General features: G+C 41.7%; 1 protein-coding gene across 1 annotated transcript; it reads right to left on the minus strand.

Moving 5' to 3' along the window:
- Positions 1-1112: 1112 nt before the first annotated feature.
- On the minus strand, positions 1113-2773 carry LOC109475350 (achaete-scute homolog 1a-like). The gene is made up of 2 exons (XM_019775963.1): positions 2152-2773; positions 1113-1343 (listed from the first exon to the last, which is right to left on the minus strand). The coding sequence occupies exons 1-2, from the start codon at positions 2551-2553 to the stop codon at positions 1131-1133; spliced, it is 615 nt and encodes a 204-aa protein (XP_019631522.1). The 5' UTR covers positions 2554-2773; the 3' UTR covers positions 1113-1130.
- Between the last annotated feature and the right edge of the window lie 10137 nt (positions 2774-12910).

The following is a 12910-nucleotide window of genomic DNA, read 5'->3' on the forward strand; positions in this document are numbered from 1 at the left end:
GACTGCCAACGCGCTCCTTGGTAGCAGGTTGTAGATCTTTCTGTAGCTTGTTTTCTTCTCCGAGACCTGAGATAAAACAAGATTAACATACCACTATTGGTGAGTTGTTGTTAACATCATTTCATAACTTATTAGTTGAAATTGGAAAACATACCAATGTCGTAGCATGCCAAAATCAAACGAAAAAGACCAAAATGTAAAGAAATGAATTTGAACACTAGGTTATTCACCATACCCTGTGTCATTTTTTTACCTTCAAAACCACGTAGATTTCATATTGAAAACAACTTTTTTGGGGGGCCAAACCTTTTTTATTCGCACGTTCGCATCAGTTTTAGGGTTCCCAGAGGATGTCATCCATATATTCAAATCAACATGCCCTAATTTTTTATTATTCCAACATGCAATCACCAGACGTGGTGACGACACACTCAAGTTTTTTCAACTTATATTAATGCCGCCACCAACACAGGGGACAAATACATGACAGGACAATACTCATTTACACCTGAGCTAAGTGAGGAAAGCCGTGTAAAGTGCCTTTCCCAAGGTCGGTGGCATGTCAGGACTCGAACCCGGGACTTTAAGTTCCTAGTCAGGCACTCTGCCGCTACGCCACACGACCCCACTAAACATGGCCTAATTAAAGTAAAGTAGATCTGTATCTGTATCTGTATAGCCGGTATAACCGCCTTTCGGCGTAACACACCAGCTTCGCAGGCACGCGGCGCGGCGGCAGCTGGCTATATTACACCGATCGACTTGTTACACCTAACCCTTGAACTTCTAGCTCTAGACATTGTTTAAAGCTATCTATTGACAATGCCCCTACTGTACTTGGTGACAGTGAGTTCCACTCTGCGATAGTTCTAGGAAAGAATGAATTCTTGAACACCTCAATCCTTGGTTGATAACTCTGGTACTTGAATGCGTGGCTATTTCTTGTTCTCTTCTGGGCTGGTATTAGGTACTTAGTAGTTGGGACATCCACCAGTTTATTAGTCATTTTGTACATCATGCATAGTCTAGACATCTTTCTTCTGTCTTCCAGTGAAGTCCACTGTAGGTTTCTTTTCATTTCCGTGACACTAGCACCTCTTAGATGTACCTTAAGACGGAGCACACACATCTCAGAACCACGACGAGAAGTCGAGAAGCTCTGCCTCCTCCTCCGGCGACATGGGGTTGCTGGAGCCATCGGACTCGTAGCTGTAACTGGGCGGGGGGAGGTGCGCCTGGGCCCGAGGGAATGCTTGGCTCAGCACGGCGGTTACCGCATCGTGCTCTTCCACAAGCTCCTTCAGCTGCCGGATGTACTCCATCGCTGAGCGGAGGGTCTCAACCTAAGATAGAGATTTGTTTGTTAGTTTTTTTTGTTGTTGTTTATTTGAATGGTTGCCTTACTAGTAGCCTGTATGCCAGACTCTACTCACAGGACCACTGGAGCTGGTCTGTATACTGGCCCAGTTTTTTTATGGGGGGGGGGTAGGTTGACCCTGGAAGTGAGGGGGTCTTCCCTACATTGCTGAGAAATACAAAGTGGCACAAACAGACAGTACATTAATAGCATCATCGTGTTCTTCTCAGCACGGCTGTTACGTATACGGCATCGTGCTCTTCCACAAGCTCCTTAATTTGCCGTATGTACTCCATCGCCGAGCGGAGGGTTTCAACCTAAGATAGAGAGATAGAGATATTCGTTTGTTACGCCAAAAAACAACAGTTACTCAAGCAACTGGGTAGGATTTTGGAGGGTAGGGGGTGAAACACTATGGGTATTCTATCTGTATCTGTGTACATGTATATAGATAGTACACCCATATCAGTTGTATTCAGAACTGTGCTCTATTCAAAACAATGTTCAGGCACGGTTCTGAAGAGTCCACTAGTGTTCAGAAACGTGCCTGGGGCAAACCTACGTTCTTGGATACGCGGAGGAGACTATATAGAACTGTGCCTGATAGAACCATTCAGTCACATAACAAACTGTAGATATAGCACTGTTGTGGTTCTAAAGATGATAATTTGGTGTATTTATGTGATAATGTAACAAAGTTTGTATTAGTAATGTAGTTGTGTGTGCCACTTTGTGTATCATTATGCTAATGTTGGCCCCCTCAAACCAAAGAAGAACAAGAAGAAAACAATCACCTTCGACATTTTCTTGTTGGTCCGCCCGTCCGGCACGAGGTTTCGTAGGTTGGCGAAGCCCATGTTCACCATCCGGACCCGCTGGCGCTCTCTCTCATTTCTTCTGGACATTTTCCTCGGATGCTTCTGAGAGGCGCCGAATCCAAGTCTCGAGTCGGTCTCGGTGTCTGCTAGAACAGTTCTGATGAGTGATTCTTTGTCGTCTACGTCTTGTTCCACACACTCAGTTCTAATGTCCACGGCGTCGGAAACCTCGAAAGGCTGCGAACACTGCTGCTTCGCAAAAGCTTTCTCCTCGACAAGTCCTTTAGCGTACAGGCAACTGGTTCTGAAGTCGCACCCGACGTTAACCGCAGTATTTTCCTTACAGCACTCCATAGTGACAATGCCACAGTCTCGCATTTAGGTTAGAGTGTGGAGATCTTCTGGACCATGCACCAACCCAGTCTGACTCTAGAAGACCTGAAGACGATTACCCACGACCACCAAGTATGGCGCAATGACGCTGTGCAGACGGGGGGACGACTTTGACGCAGGCCACTCAGAGATGAGTCGAGGAGACCTATTCAAGTACAAGTACAAAGTAGAGATCTTCAGCCAAGTGCGCAGCGCGCGTGTTGTGTGTGTGTCTCCGCTAGACGCACGCTTGGAAGTGCGGTCGGGCGGTAAGCGATCGTCTAGAGACCCGCGGAGAGACCCTTTGTGTCGGGAGGGACGCACGAGGCATTGTTGACCCTCAGGTTGCCCAATCAGGGAGGAGAGTCCGCCGAGCTTTGTGTTGTAGAGACCCTCAGCTTCGACCGCCCGCTGGCTCCTACCGTCAGAAGTGTGCGGGGAGTTATCAAAGTAAAAGCCGAGATTAGCTAATCTCCAAGCAGAATAGTCGCTGGGCATGAAAAATAGACAAAAGGGAAGACAGTAAGCAACAAATACCCATCTAGGGAATTTATTATCCAATAGGCTAGACAGTACCCAATATGTAGGACGGTATCCAAAAGGCAAGACAGTATCCAATAGGTAAGACCAAAAAGGTTAAATTTTAAACCTCCTTGGTAGGACAGTATCCAAAAGGCAAGGCAGTATCCAAAAGGCAACACTATATCCAATAGGCAAGAAATTATCCAATAGGCAAAACAGTTGTATCATATAGGCAAGAGAGTAGTATCGTGTAGGCAAGACAGTATGAAAGGCAAAGCAGTATCCAATTCCAGAAGTGTGCGGGTAGTTATCAAAGTAAAAGCCGATATTAGCTACTAGTAATCTCCAAGCGGTTCTGTCGCTGGGCATGAAGAATAGACTAATCTCCAAGCAGATCTTTCGGTGGGGGGAAGAAATTGGCCAGACTGTAATCATTTCGGTGGGGAAATGGACACAGACTGGCCCAATGATACTGTCTTACCCCCACCGAAAGATCTGCTTGGAGATTAGAATAGACAACAGGGAAGTCAGTAGCCAATGAGGGAAGACAGTATCCTAACGCAGAGAGTATCATATACTATAGGCATGAGTGTCAAATAATCTAGACAGTAGCCAACAGGCAAGACGGTATCCAAAAGGCAAGACAGTTTTCTATAGGCGTTAGTTTCCAGTAAGAAAGAAATTATACAAAAAGAAAGACTGCATTCAATACTTAATAGGTAGGAGAGTTTCCAATAAGCAACACAGTATCCAAAAGGCAAAGCAGTGTCCAGTAGATAAGACATAATACAAAGATAAGGGCTACTTTTAGGGTAAGAATTGGCTACTTTGTTTTTCTTTTTTCTCGCTCCCTTTTCCAAAACTAGACCCGTCTTTCTGCATGTCCCTCTTTCTCAATTTGGGTTTGTGCTATCCTTATAATTTCATAATTGAAATACAATGCAGTATATACTATGCACTACCAAATTTGAAAAAAAGTGTATCTAAATGCCATACGTTGTACCATGTACAACTGTCGAGCAATTAATTTCATTCATAAATTCATTCATTCTATGACATTTGTTGAGCGATCTGTCAAATTTTGTAACGCCAGTGGTCGTTTCCAAAATGTGGTGTTAATGACCCAAATCGTGTCGCAGTATGTCCGCTGTCCCTGTAGTATCCGCTAATGTGTCCGTTATGAGGCCCGTTCACAGCTGGGCGCGTAGTCAAATGTTTCTGCCTCGTTACGCTTATGAAGCGAAACGTACTGAGTAAAAATTGACGGTGCGGGATAACCTCCATAGCATGCCAATAAAAACTGGGGGTTTGGGGGGGGTCTTCAGGGTCTTTGGTAGCTTTTTATGTGCTATTTTCTGATTGAATATAGACAACATAGCTGGCCTGGTTGAATTACCCCGTTTTTAGCTAAATAGAAAACAGCCGAAGAGCACCAAACCCCCAGTTCTATAAGCCTGCTACGGAGGCTAGGAGTTTCAGTGTTGCGCACCGAAGAGGCCGGTTGTGTCAATTTTGCCACGCGACGGACTTTGGCGCGTCTGTTTGCACAACGCGAGCTTCCGAAAGGCCTTCTCTCGTCACCTCCACCTGTTGTGAGAAACACGCCGTGTTGTCACAACCTCGCCAGACACAAAGAAGTTTCGGAGATGTTCTCGCCAACGGTGTGTGGAGGCTTTGACAAAGGCGACTCAAGAATGTTAGAATTCTTATCTAAAAGACGAAGTCTTTACTGCTTTGATGTCCTCCAACCGCCCGGTTTATAGTTGTGCGCAGGTAAAATATGAACTGCAATTCCGGTAACTGAAGAACAGTATTGCACAAACACACCCACTCACAACAAAAGCTTACAGATACATACATACATACTAGCACTATTAAACAAGCCTGTACTCGAGTATATTGCGTAAATTCGGCTTCCTCTAATTTCGTTCTGATATTGGAAATGTAAGGAGATGATTTATGATCTCATTAGAGAAATAGGAGCCGGAGAAATAAGACGAAAATTAAAAGCGATTATATCGGGTGTGTTGCACTCTATACGTACTTTTGTACAATACGGTACTTAAAAAGAATTCATCATAAAATATGTAATTTATGCAGACTGAAAAAACTATACAAGTAACGGGTTGCACACACACACACAAGAATTTGAAAAAAAACATAAGGAAAGTACTGTATACTCTTAAATTATGCAAATGTACCCGTACAAAATTGAATGCACATACCGTTCTTTTGTCTGCGATTTATTTCCTTGCAAGCTAAGCGTAACCAGCTTACCCAAATGAGAAAATGAGCATATTGACTTTGTCCAGTGACGTTCCGCGTGTCGGGCACACGTCTGTAATAGTGACGGATGGACGTCATTAGACGTGCACGATCGACTGTGCGTTCGGAGCGCAAGGCCACCTACACCGGACCGCGTTCCACTCCACAGACACTCATTCAGAACTCCTCAATGTTAGGCCAATTTAATTTTTTTTTTCAAAAATATTTGAAGCGACGGAGCGAAGAAATATAAAAATGAAATATATATCTATATATCTAGGCATTCTATTGTAGCCCCAAATACCATGATAGGAACCATGAAGTCAACACAAAAGGCTGGGTTAATGTCTATAGGTAAACGATGAACTTTGAAGTTTTAGTCAAACCACTGCATTAAAAGATGGAAAAACTGTAACAAATAGGAATAAAAGGAGTTTCCTCAACTGTTGGGGGAAAATATATTATCAATCAAGCATATTTGAGCTGATTCAGAACCAGTATTTTTTTTTTTTTTTTTTGCAAATCAGAAAAAAAAGGAGGCGAATCCGAGAACCAGCAAACTAAAAACAACACAAGAAACGGAGTACTAATAGAAAATCCTTCTGGGAATATCCAATAATGATTTTATATATTTCCACCTTCAAAACAGCTAATCCCTAAGCAGATCTTTTGGTGGCTAGAAGTATTCACTAATGATTTTCCTAGTTTTCACCTACACATGCACGGTGCCTTGTCATCCATGTATGTTCCAGCTCAGAGCATGCCACACAGATAGACATATGGTCCCTGCCTGTTCTTTTGTCAACAGACAGTCGGTGTCTTCGCCTTGTTAGCTGCCAGGAATTCTGCAGACCTCTTCAACCGTTATTTTCAAGGTCCTTGGGTGTCAATGATCCTTTGAAAGCCGATAAAGATCTGCTTTTTCAAACTGACAAAACAAATGCTTAGGAAGAAACGCACTGCCTATTAAAGAAATCCTACGGCATGTTCCTACGACTACACTGTAGTATCCTGACCATGCTCAGACACGGTTAATTCTTGGTAGAACAAATATATTGTGTTTATTGACTTAGTTCATTTACATATTAGAATACATGCCAGCTTCATTTGTATATAAAGAGGTTGAATTGCGCATTTTAAGCACGATCTATATTACATGATCAACATGATAACAAATCTAAATCTATATTACATGATAGCTGGTCTTTGTTGTACACCTTGATTGATGCGTATTTGACTGATAAAAATGAATGACTCATGACAAGGTTCATTACTGAACGGTCTTTATCGCGCTTGTAACCACCAGTCATTATCCATTTTGATGACGTAAGCCAGCTTCTTAATTAGGTAGCAAAATTCTACCACAATGAAAACAATGTCTTTGTCAATCAGTGATACGTGAAAATTTGTATGCAAACTAAGACAGTGGCTGGTTTAGAAATATTTCGAAAAAATCTTAAAAGTGCTTTACATATTAGAAAAACTGCTAAAAAAATGCTAAACTATAAATTTAACTTTGTACATTACGATATAATGGTTTTGAAATTATCACGGTTAAGCCGTGGACTTTCTTTAGAAATTCACACTTAGACAAAGCTGCGCATATGAAAAGGGCTCGTTACAAGCTTTGGATACAGGTTTACTCTAAATTTCAGCCATTTAAAGATTAAGTCATGGGCTTTTTTTTTCATAAAATCATCGTTAGACAAAGCTGTACATACAAAGAGGGCCCATTATAAGCTCACCCTCACAGGTTCAAGCTATTTTTTCAGTCATTTAAAATGTCTTCATGGACTTTCTTCATAAAATCATCTTCAGACAAAGCTGTGCATATACGAAAAGGGCCCGTAACAAGCTCTACTGAGCAAAGATACAGGTTTTGGTAATCCGCGTGTTGTGATGTCACTTCTCTCACAAGGAAGCAGAACATCATTGGAAACAACATATGCTAAACTATAAATTTAACTTTGTACATTACGATATAATGGTTTAGAAACCATCACGGTTATTCCGTGGACTTTCTTTAGAAATCCACACTTAGACAAAGCTTCGCATATGAAAAGGGTCCGTTACAAGCTCTACTGAGAAAATTAAAGATAAATGTTTCGTAATCCGTAATATGATTAAGTAATGAAACTATGAACTATCTATGCACATTACGATTTAGTTCTTTAATGTTCTCTCGTGATTAAGCTATGAACTAAGGTTAAAAATTCACCATTGGACAAAGCTGTGCCTATACGAAAAGAACCCGTTACAAGCTCTACTGAGCAAAGATACAGGTATTTTAATCCGTGTGTTGTGATGTCACTTTTCTCACAAGGAGGCAGAACATCAACTTGAAGGATCCTGATGGATCGGTCCGGACTTAGTAAAGACGTCAGCCCTTCAGACGGAACTTAGATCTGACGTCTTGGCAACAAAACGACTTTAAGGCGCTCCTCTAACTTAATCTTAGCCTCAGAAGGAGTTGGGCGATTGTCGTAAGGTTGTGGAGTCGGCGTCTTGAGTCAGGTGTGTCGAGAGTTGTCGGGAAAAGGTTGTACCAAGAAACATGTGCGTAACAGAAAATCGGTCAACCGAGCAGCAAAATATGCAAATGAGGCTCTGAATGGAGTCTGGGCTGACAGAAGAGGTGAATGGCTCGGTTTGACCCCTGACCTGGTACGTCGCTCGAATGTGTAACACCAATTTGACGCTATTGTTACTGTGACAAAGGCCCGGCGGTGGATGCACCACGGTATATGGAGTAGCGCTACAAATCTTACCTCTCTGTCGGGAAGTTTTTCTTCTACCTTTATATGTAGGCCACGTGAAGATAGTTTCATGGATAACGTAAAATCACATACGTGAAAGAGATGACAAATGACCTTGTCAAAACATTCATTTTTATATCATGTACCCGAGGGGGTTATAGTAAAAAAATCATGCAGCACAAGTGATATAAAAAATTTTAGGGTTGTAGTTTAACATACATAAGCACAAAGTTGACAAAGGAACATTGGCAATTATGATTTGTTTTCACCCTTTGTTACTCTTCTTGCTCTTTAATTCTTTTTCAGTATTATCTTCTCACCATTTCAAAAAAAAAGTTAGGCATCTATCTTGCTCCTTGCAGTCGTAACACTATTTCTTTCTTTACGTCGTCACAAGAAAAATTTATTATAAAACCGAGTATGTGGTCTTATGTGAGCGCCGGTGACCTTAAATGAAACACGCGTTCTGTTCGAACGTCGACGTCACATCGAACACGTTCGAACATGATTCGGCTTCGAACAAAGTCGGAACTTTTGGCGTCCTCAATTTTACCATCTACATCTTGTTTCAATATGGTTCGATCCTAGACTCTCTCCTGGTCACCAGATATTATCCGTAAAATCATTTTTGAAAAAAAAATAGGGCGTAAAAAAATACAGGTTTAGGCATCCTATTACAGCCCCAATGCTACGATAGGAGCCATTAAGTCAACACAAAAGATTGGGTAAAAAGCAATGAATTTTGAACTGTTAATCAAACCACTGCATTGATAAATGGAAAAACTGTAAGAAGTAGGAAGAAATGGACTTTTCTTAACTGTTGGGGGTAAAACATACATTTATAGCTGATTCAGAACCGGCATCCTTTTTGGGGGACAAATCAGAAAAAAACGAAGAGGCGAATCCGACAACCAACAAATTAAATTGGTGTGGCCTAAGCGCGGCTCAGAAGATAGACGACCGAGAATAAAAGGGCCCCGGAGATAAATTATAGCGGTAGGACACCCCCGGTATGGTGTTTCGGACCGTGACAATTCTTTCAGACTTTCTGTGAGCTGCGGCCGACCTGGGGAAGTTTGTTCTGAGGGTTTGGCATTTCTAAGAGGTTTAGGAAAGTAGAATTTAAGGATATTCTTTCTGTGATGTGACCACCTTCGTCGTATCGAAGATTCTGTCACCGTAACGGATTTACTGGGCAAAGGGGGGGGGGGGATCTGTAATGAGGAGGTGGAGTTTAGAAGACTTATATCTCCTAATATCTATAGGATAGTGAAGTACAAGTGCAAAAATGTCCATGAACGTTGGAGTTTTTTTTACACAAAATGTCTTGTTTCTACTGCATTTATACAAACAACTGTGTACGTCAATGACGTCAACGATCATATACTCATTGCAGCTTTCAAAAATATATCCAGTTGTTCGAGTAACTGTTACTAGTACTTAGGAAAACATCCACGTGATTTCAGTTTTGACCATGGTCCATGCTGAAAAAAAGGTTTGGTAATCTGCGTGCCTCTGGACCAAAGAGTTGTGAGTTCATACAACGTGTTATCTAATGGCTAATCTTAACGATGTACATAAAATGTCTTAAGCCTGATGTCCCTGTTTTGTGCAAACAATTAGCAATGTGTCCCAGAACGCAGGTGACCTTACTTTTGTCATGTCAATGAAACTACATCTTACGTTGCATCATTTCACTCGCATCTTTCTCTAGCCCCTACCAGACTTCGGGAGGCGGCTGGAAAGAGTAGAAATCGACCAAATAGAAAAGTGAGCTCGGGAGCGGCAACCAGACCAACTACCTCGCATTCTATATCTATTTGGCCTCTAATACTCTTTCCAGCCTCCTCCCGAAGCCTGGTGGAGGCTAATCATTCCCAAGAAAAGACAAGTAGGTCGACACGACAAGATAAACTATTATCTATCATTAGTCGTAGATAAGAAACATAGATAAGGCGTAGACATGCCGATGTCGTCTGCCGCTCAAGGATATCTAATCGCCCGTGTCTAAGTATGTTGACTACAACACATTAATGTCTACAGCGTGCGGCCGGACGTCCGACCAAAACAAGTTTAAATCTCCAGGTCTTTTGTTAAATCTTTGTGCTGCCATCCCAACCATCTCGGTGGTCAAGGATACATTATGGGCGCTTAATTTGGTGTGTGGCCACAATATTTTACGTATTATTTTTTTACTCATACTTTTTATGTATTATTTTAGACACTCCAATTCGTCGAAGATTAATAATATAATAATCCGTCGCAAACTCATGCCCGAAGGCTGATTGAAAGGGATAGATCATGGAGATAACTACTAACCCCTTGTATACACTGAGACACAACTGTCAGATACTATAGCGTTAAAAGGTAAAGAAAAAGACTAGTCTTTACCCCCCCCCCTCTACATATGTGTGATTTTTCTACCAATAGCCAAATACCTATCTGAAGTTTGACTTCTTCTTCACAGGCTAACCAAGTTTTCATAATGTTAAATGAGCGGGCCTCATTGAAGAGTGTCTCGAATAGAATTGTCACAGAAAATACGTAAAGTAAAACAGACGTGCATCGTTACCGTGTGTGTGTTATATCTAGGACAGGGCAGAGGTATGATTGTTATGTTGTTTGTCATAACCTTCAAACGATCGACAGCTTTTGAATAAAAGTGCCCTGTGGTCAGAATCTCAAACTATGCCAAGGACTCCCCAAGGACACATGTAGAGTTTTCTTTTCTTTCAAGAAGACACCGAGACGACAAGTATCATTATTTGTTAAATAGAAGGTCTACAACATCTGTTTTTATACATACCTTATATAAGAGCGTTTGTATTATGTTTATTCTTGAATGTTGGATTTCCGAGCATAACTCAAGAAGCTTTGAATCATGACATTTGGTAGGTTAGTAGGTCTTGACATATCAAACAAATTACTAGATTTTGGGTCCCCTGGCTGCTTTTCTTGGTACTGTAGTAAAAAAAATTCTGCCGGCTTCTGTGTGATAGGGAAAGGTAAGAATATACTTCCAGATTTTTCAAATGAAAACGCCCTGTGGTCAAAATCTCAAATTTCTGCCGGCTTCTGTGTGATAGGGAAAGGTAAGAATATACTTCCAGATTTTTAAAATGAAAACGCCCTGTGGTCAAAATCTCAAACTATGCCAAGGACCTCCCGAAGGACACATGCCGCATGCATATGTACAATATTTAAGAACAATCAATCAATCTTTCTTCATCAATCTTAATCAAGACAAGGCCTTGAAACAATGTTGTGTTTCCTGTTTCCCAACGGATTACTAGTATATAAAAATCACGCCGACCCTAGCCTTTTTTTGGGGGTCGACTGCTAGCAATTACATAAGATTTTTCTATTGGACATCTGAACTGTAAACCTCTGAAACGTTACTCAATGCATTTTCACAAGCAAACTTTTGTGAAGTAATCCGAATGAGACATCTATCCTTTTAAGCTAGGAAAGGTACAGCCCTAGTATTGATGCATTTCATAAAACTCTACTCAGTCTTGGACCCTCCAGCCGGACACAAAAATAAAATAGATTTAAAAAAAAAGGAAATCTCTACATAACGGCCATATTTTGGGGGGAACAGGAATCAGAAAGACAAAATTTTCCCTAGACCTAACTGCCCTTCGGCGTAACACACCAGCTTCACAGGCACGTAGGACACACGAGGCCATCTCTAAAGATGTGCATCTTTATCAATCACTCACCAGTAGGACTGCCTCTGGGCATTGCAGGCACGTGGCGACTACGATTATATCATATGATTGACAGCCACGTGCTGGCTGATATTTTACCATCAGAAGGATATGGAAACGGATAAGATACGGTATGAGAATGGACACCAACACTGTACGATACGGTGGGGTGATGGCCGCCGATGTATCATACAGCTTTTCTAACTTTTTCAACGTAAAAGGATGATTAAAGAACTCAAAGAATTATGAAATAAAGACTGAACTTTAACTATATACTAGATTTAATGTTTAGTCTTTTTTCATAATGACTTCTACCTACACAGATGAACTTTCATGCTAACTCAATGAATTGATTGCTGTCATATTTTATTTCTCAGATTCTTATCACAGCCTTCGCTATCTCGTTTTCAATCTTTTATCATTACAATGCCCCCTACATGCGCATATGCTCATCTACACACCGTGGCACACATACTAGTAGATATGCAGAAGTCTCTTTCAGATTTTCAAGTGATCAAAGTTGGTACCGGGAACTTCATCCGATTAGGTCCTTTAAAAATCACTGTACTACAGCGTTGAATTAGGGCGGACATGGACACAATAGCCATTTGCGCATGCTCTAAATCACCAGAATGCCCCCACACCCCAGTGGCCATCACTGCGCATAATCAAACCTTGACCTATAACCCGACACCTAATTTCTTCTCTCTGCTCAAGACCTCTGACCTCACGACCTCTCAGGTGACGTCTGCGAACACGATTCGAAAGAATAGAGGTCAAGAATCAAGGCTGACATTGTAGATGGCCCTTTTATGTGTACCCGTGACATTGGGGTTTCAGACGACTTTTGCACATATGGTGGGGTGTCCCGGTCTGTGTTGACAGGGGCGGTGTGCAGAGGACGAGGTGTCCTTGTCTGCGACCTTTTGACCTTCAGGACAAAGGACGTCTCCTACCCACTGAGATGTCCTCATTTTTCTTGGAGGACTATTTCTTCTTTCTCTACTATAGATGTGAGCAACTCTCAGGCTTTGTTCATTCTTTCTAGTTTGTAGGTGGTCGGTTGTACTCTCCAAGCAGAGGTTGGTGGGGGAAGATCGTCACCGTTTT

This window comes from Branchiostoma belcheri, unplaced genomic scaffold (assembly GCF_001625305.1).
Source record: "Branchiostoma belcheri isolate BF01 breed outbred unplaced genomic scaffold, Haploidv18h27 scaffold333, whole genome shotgun sequence".
In the NCBI taxonomy this organism is placed as follows: Eukaryota; Metazoa; Chordata; class Leptocardii; order Amphioxiformes; family Branchiostomatidae; genus Branchiostoma; species Branchiostoma belcheri.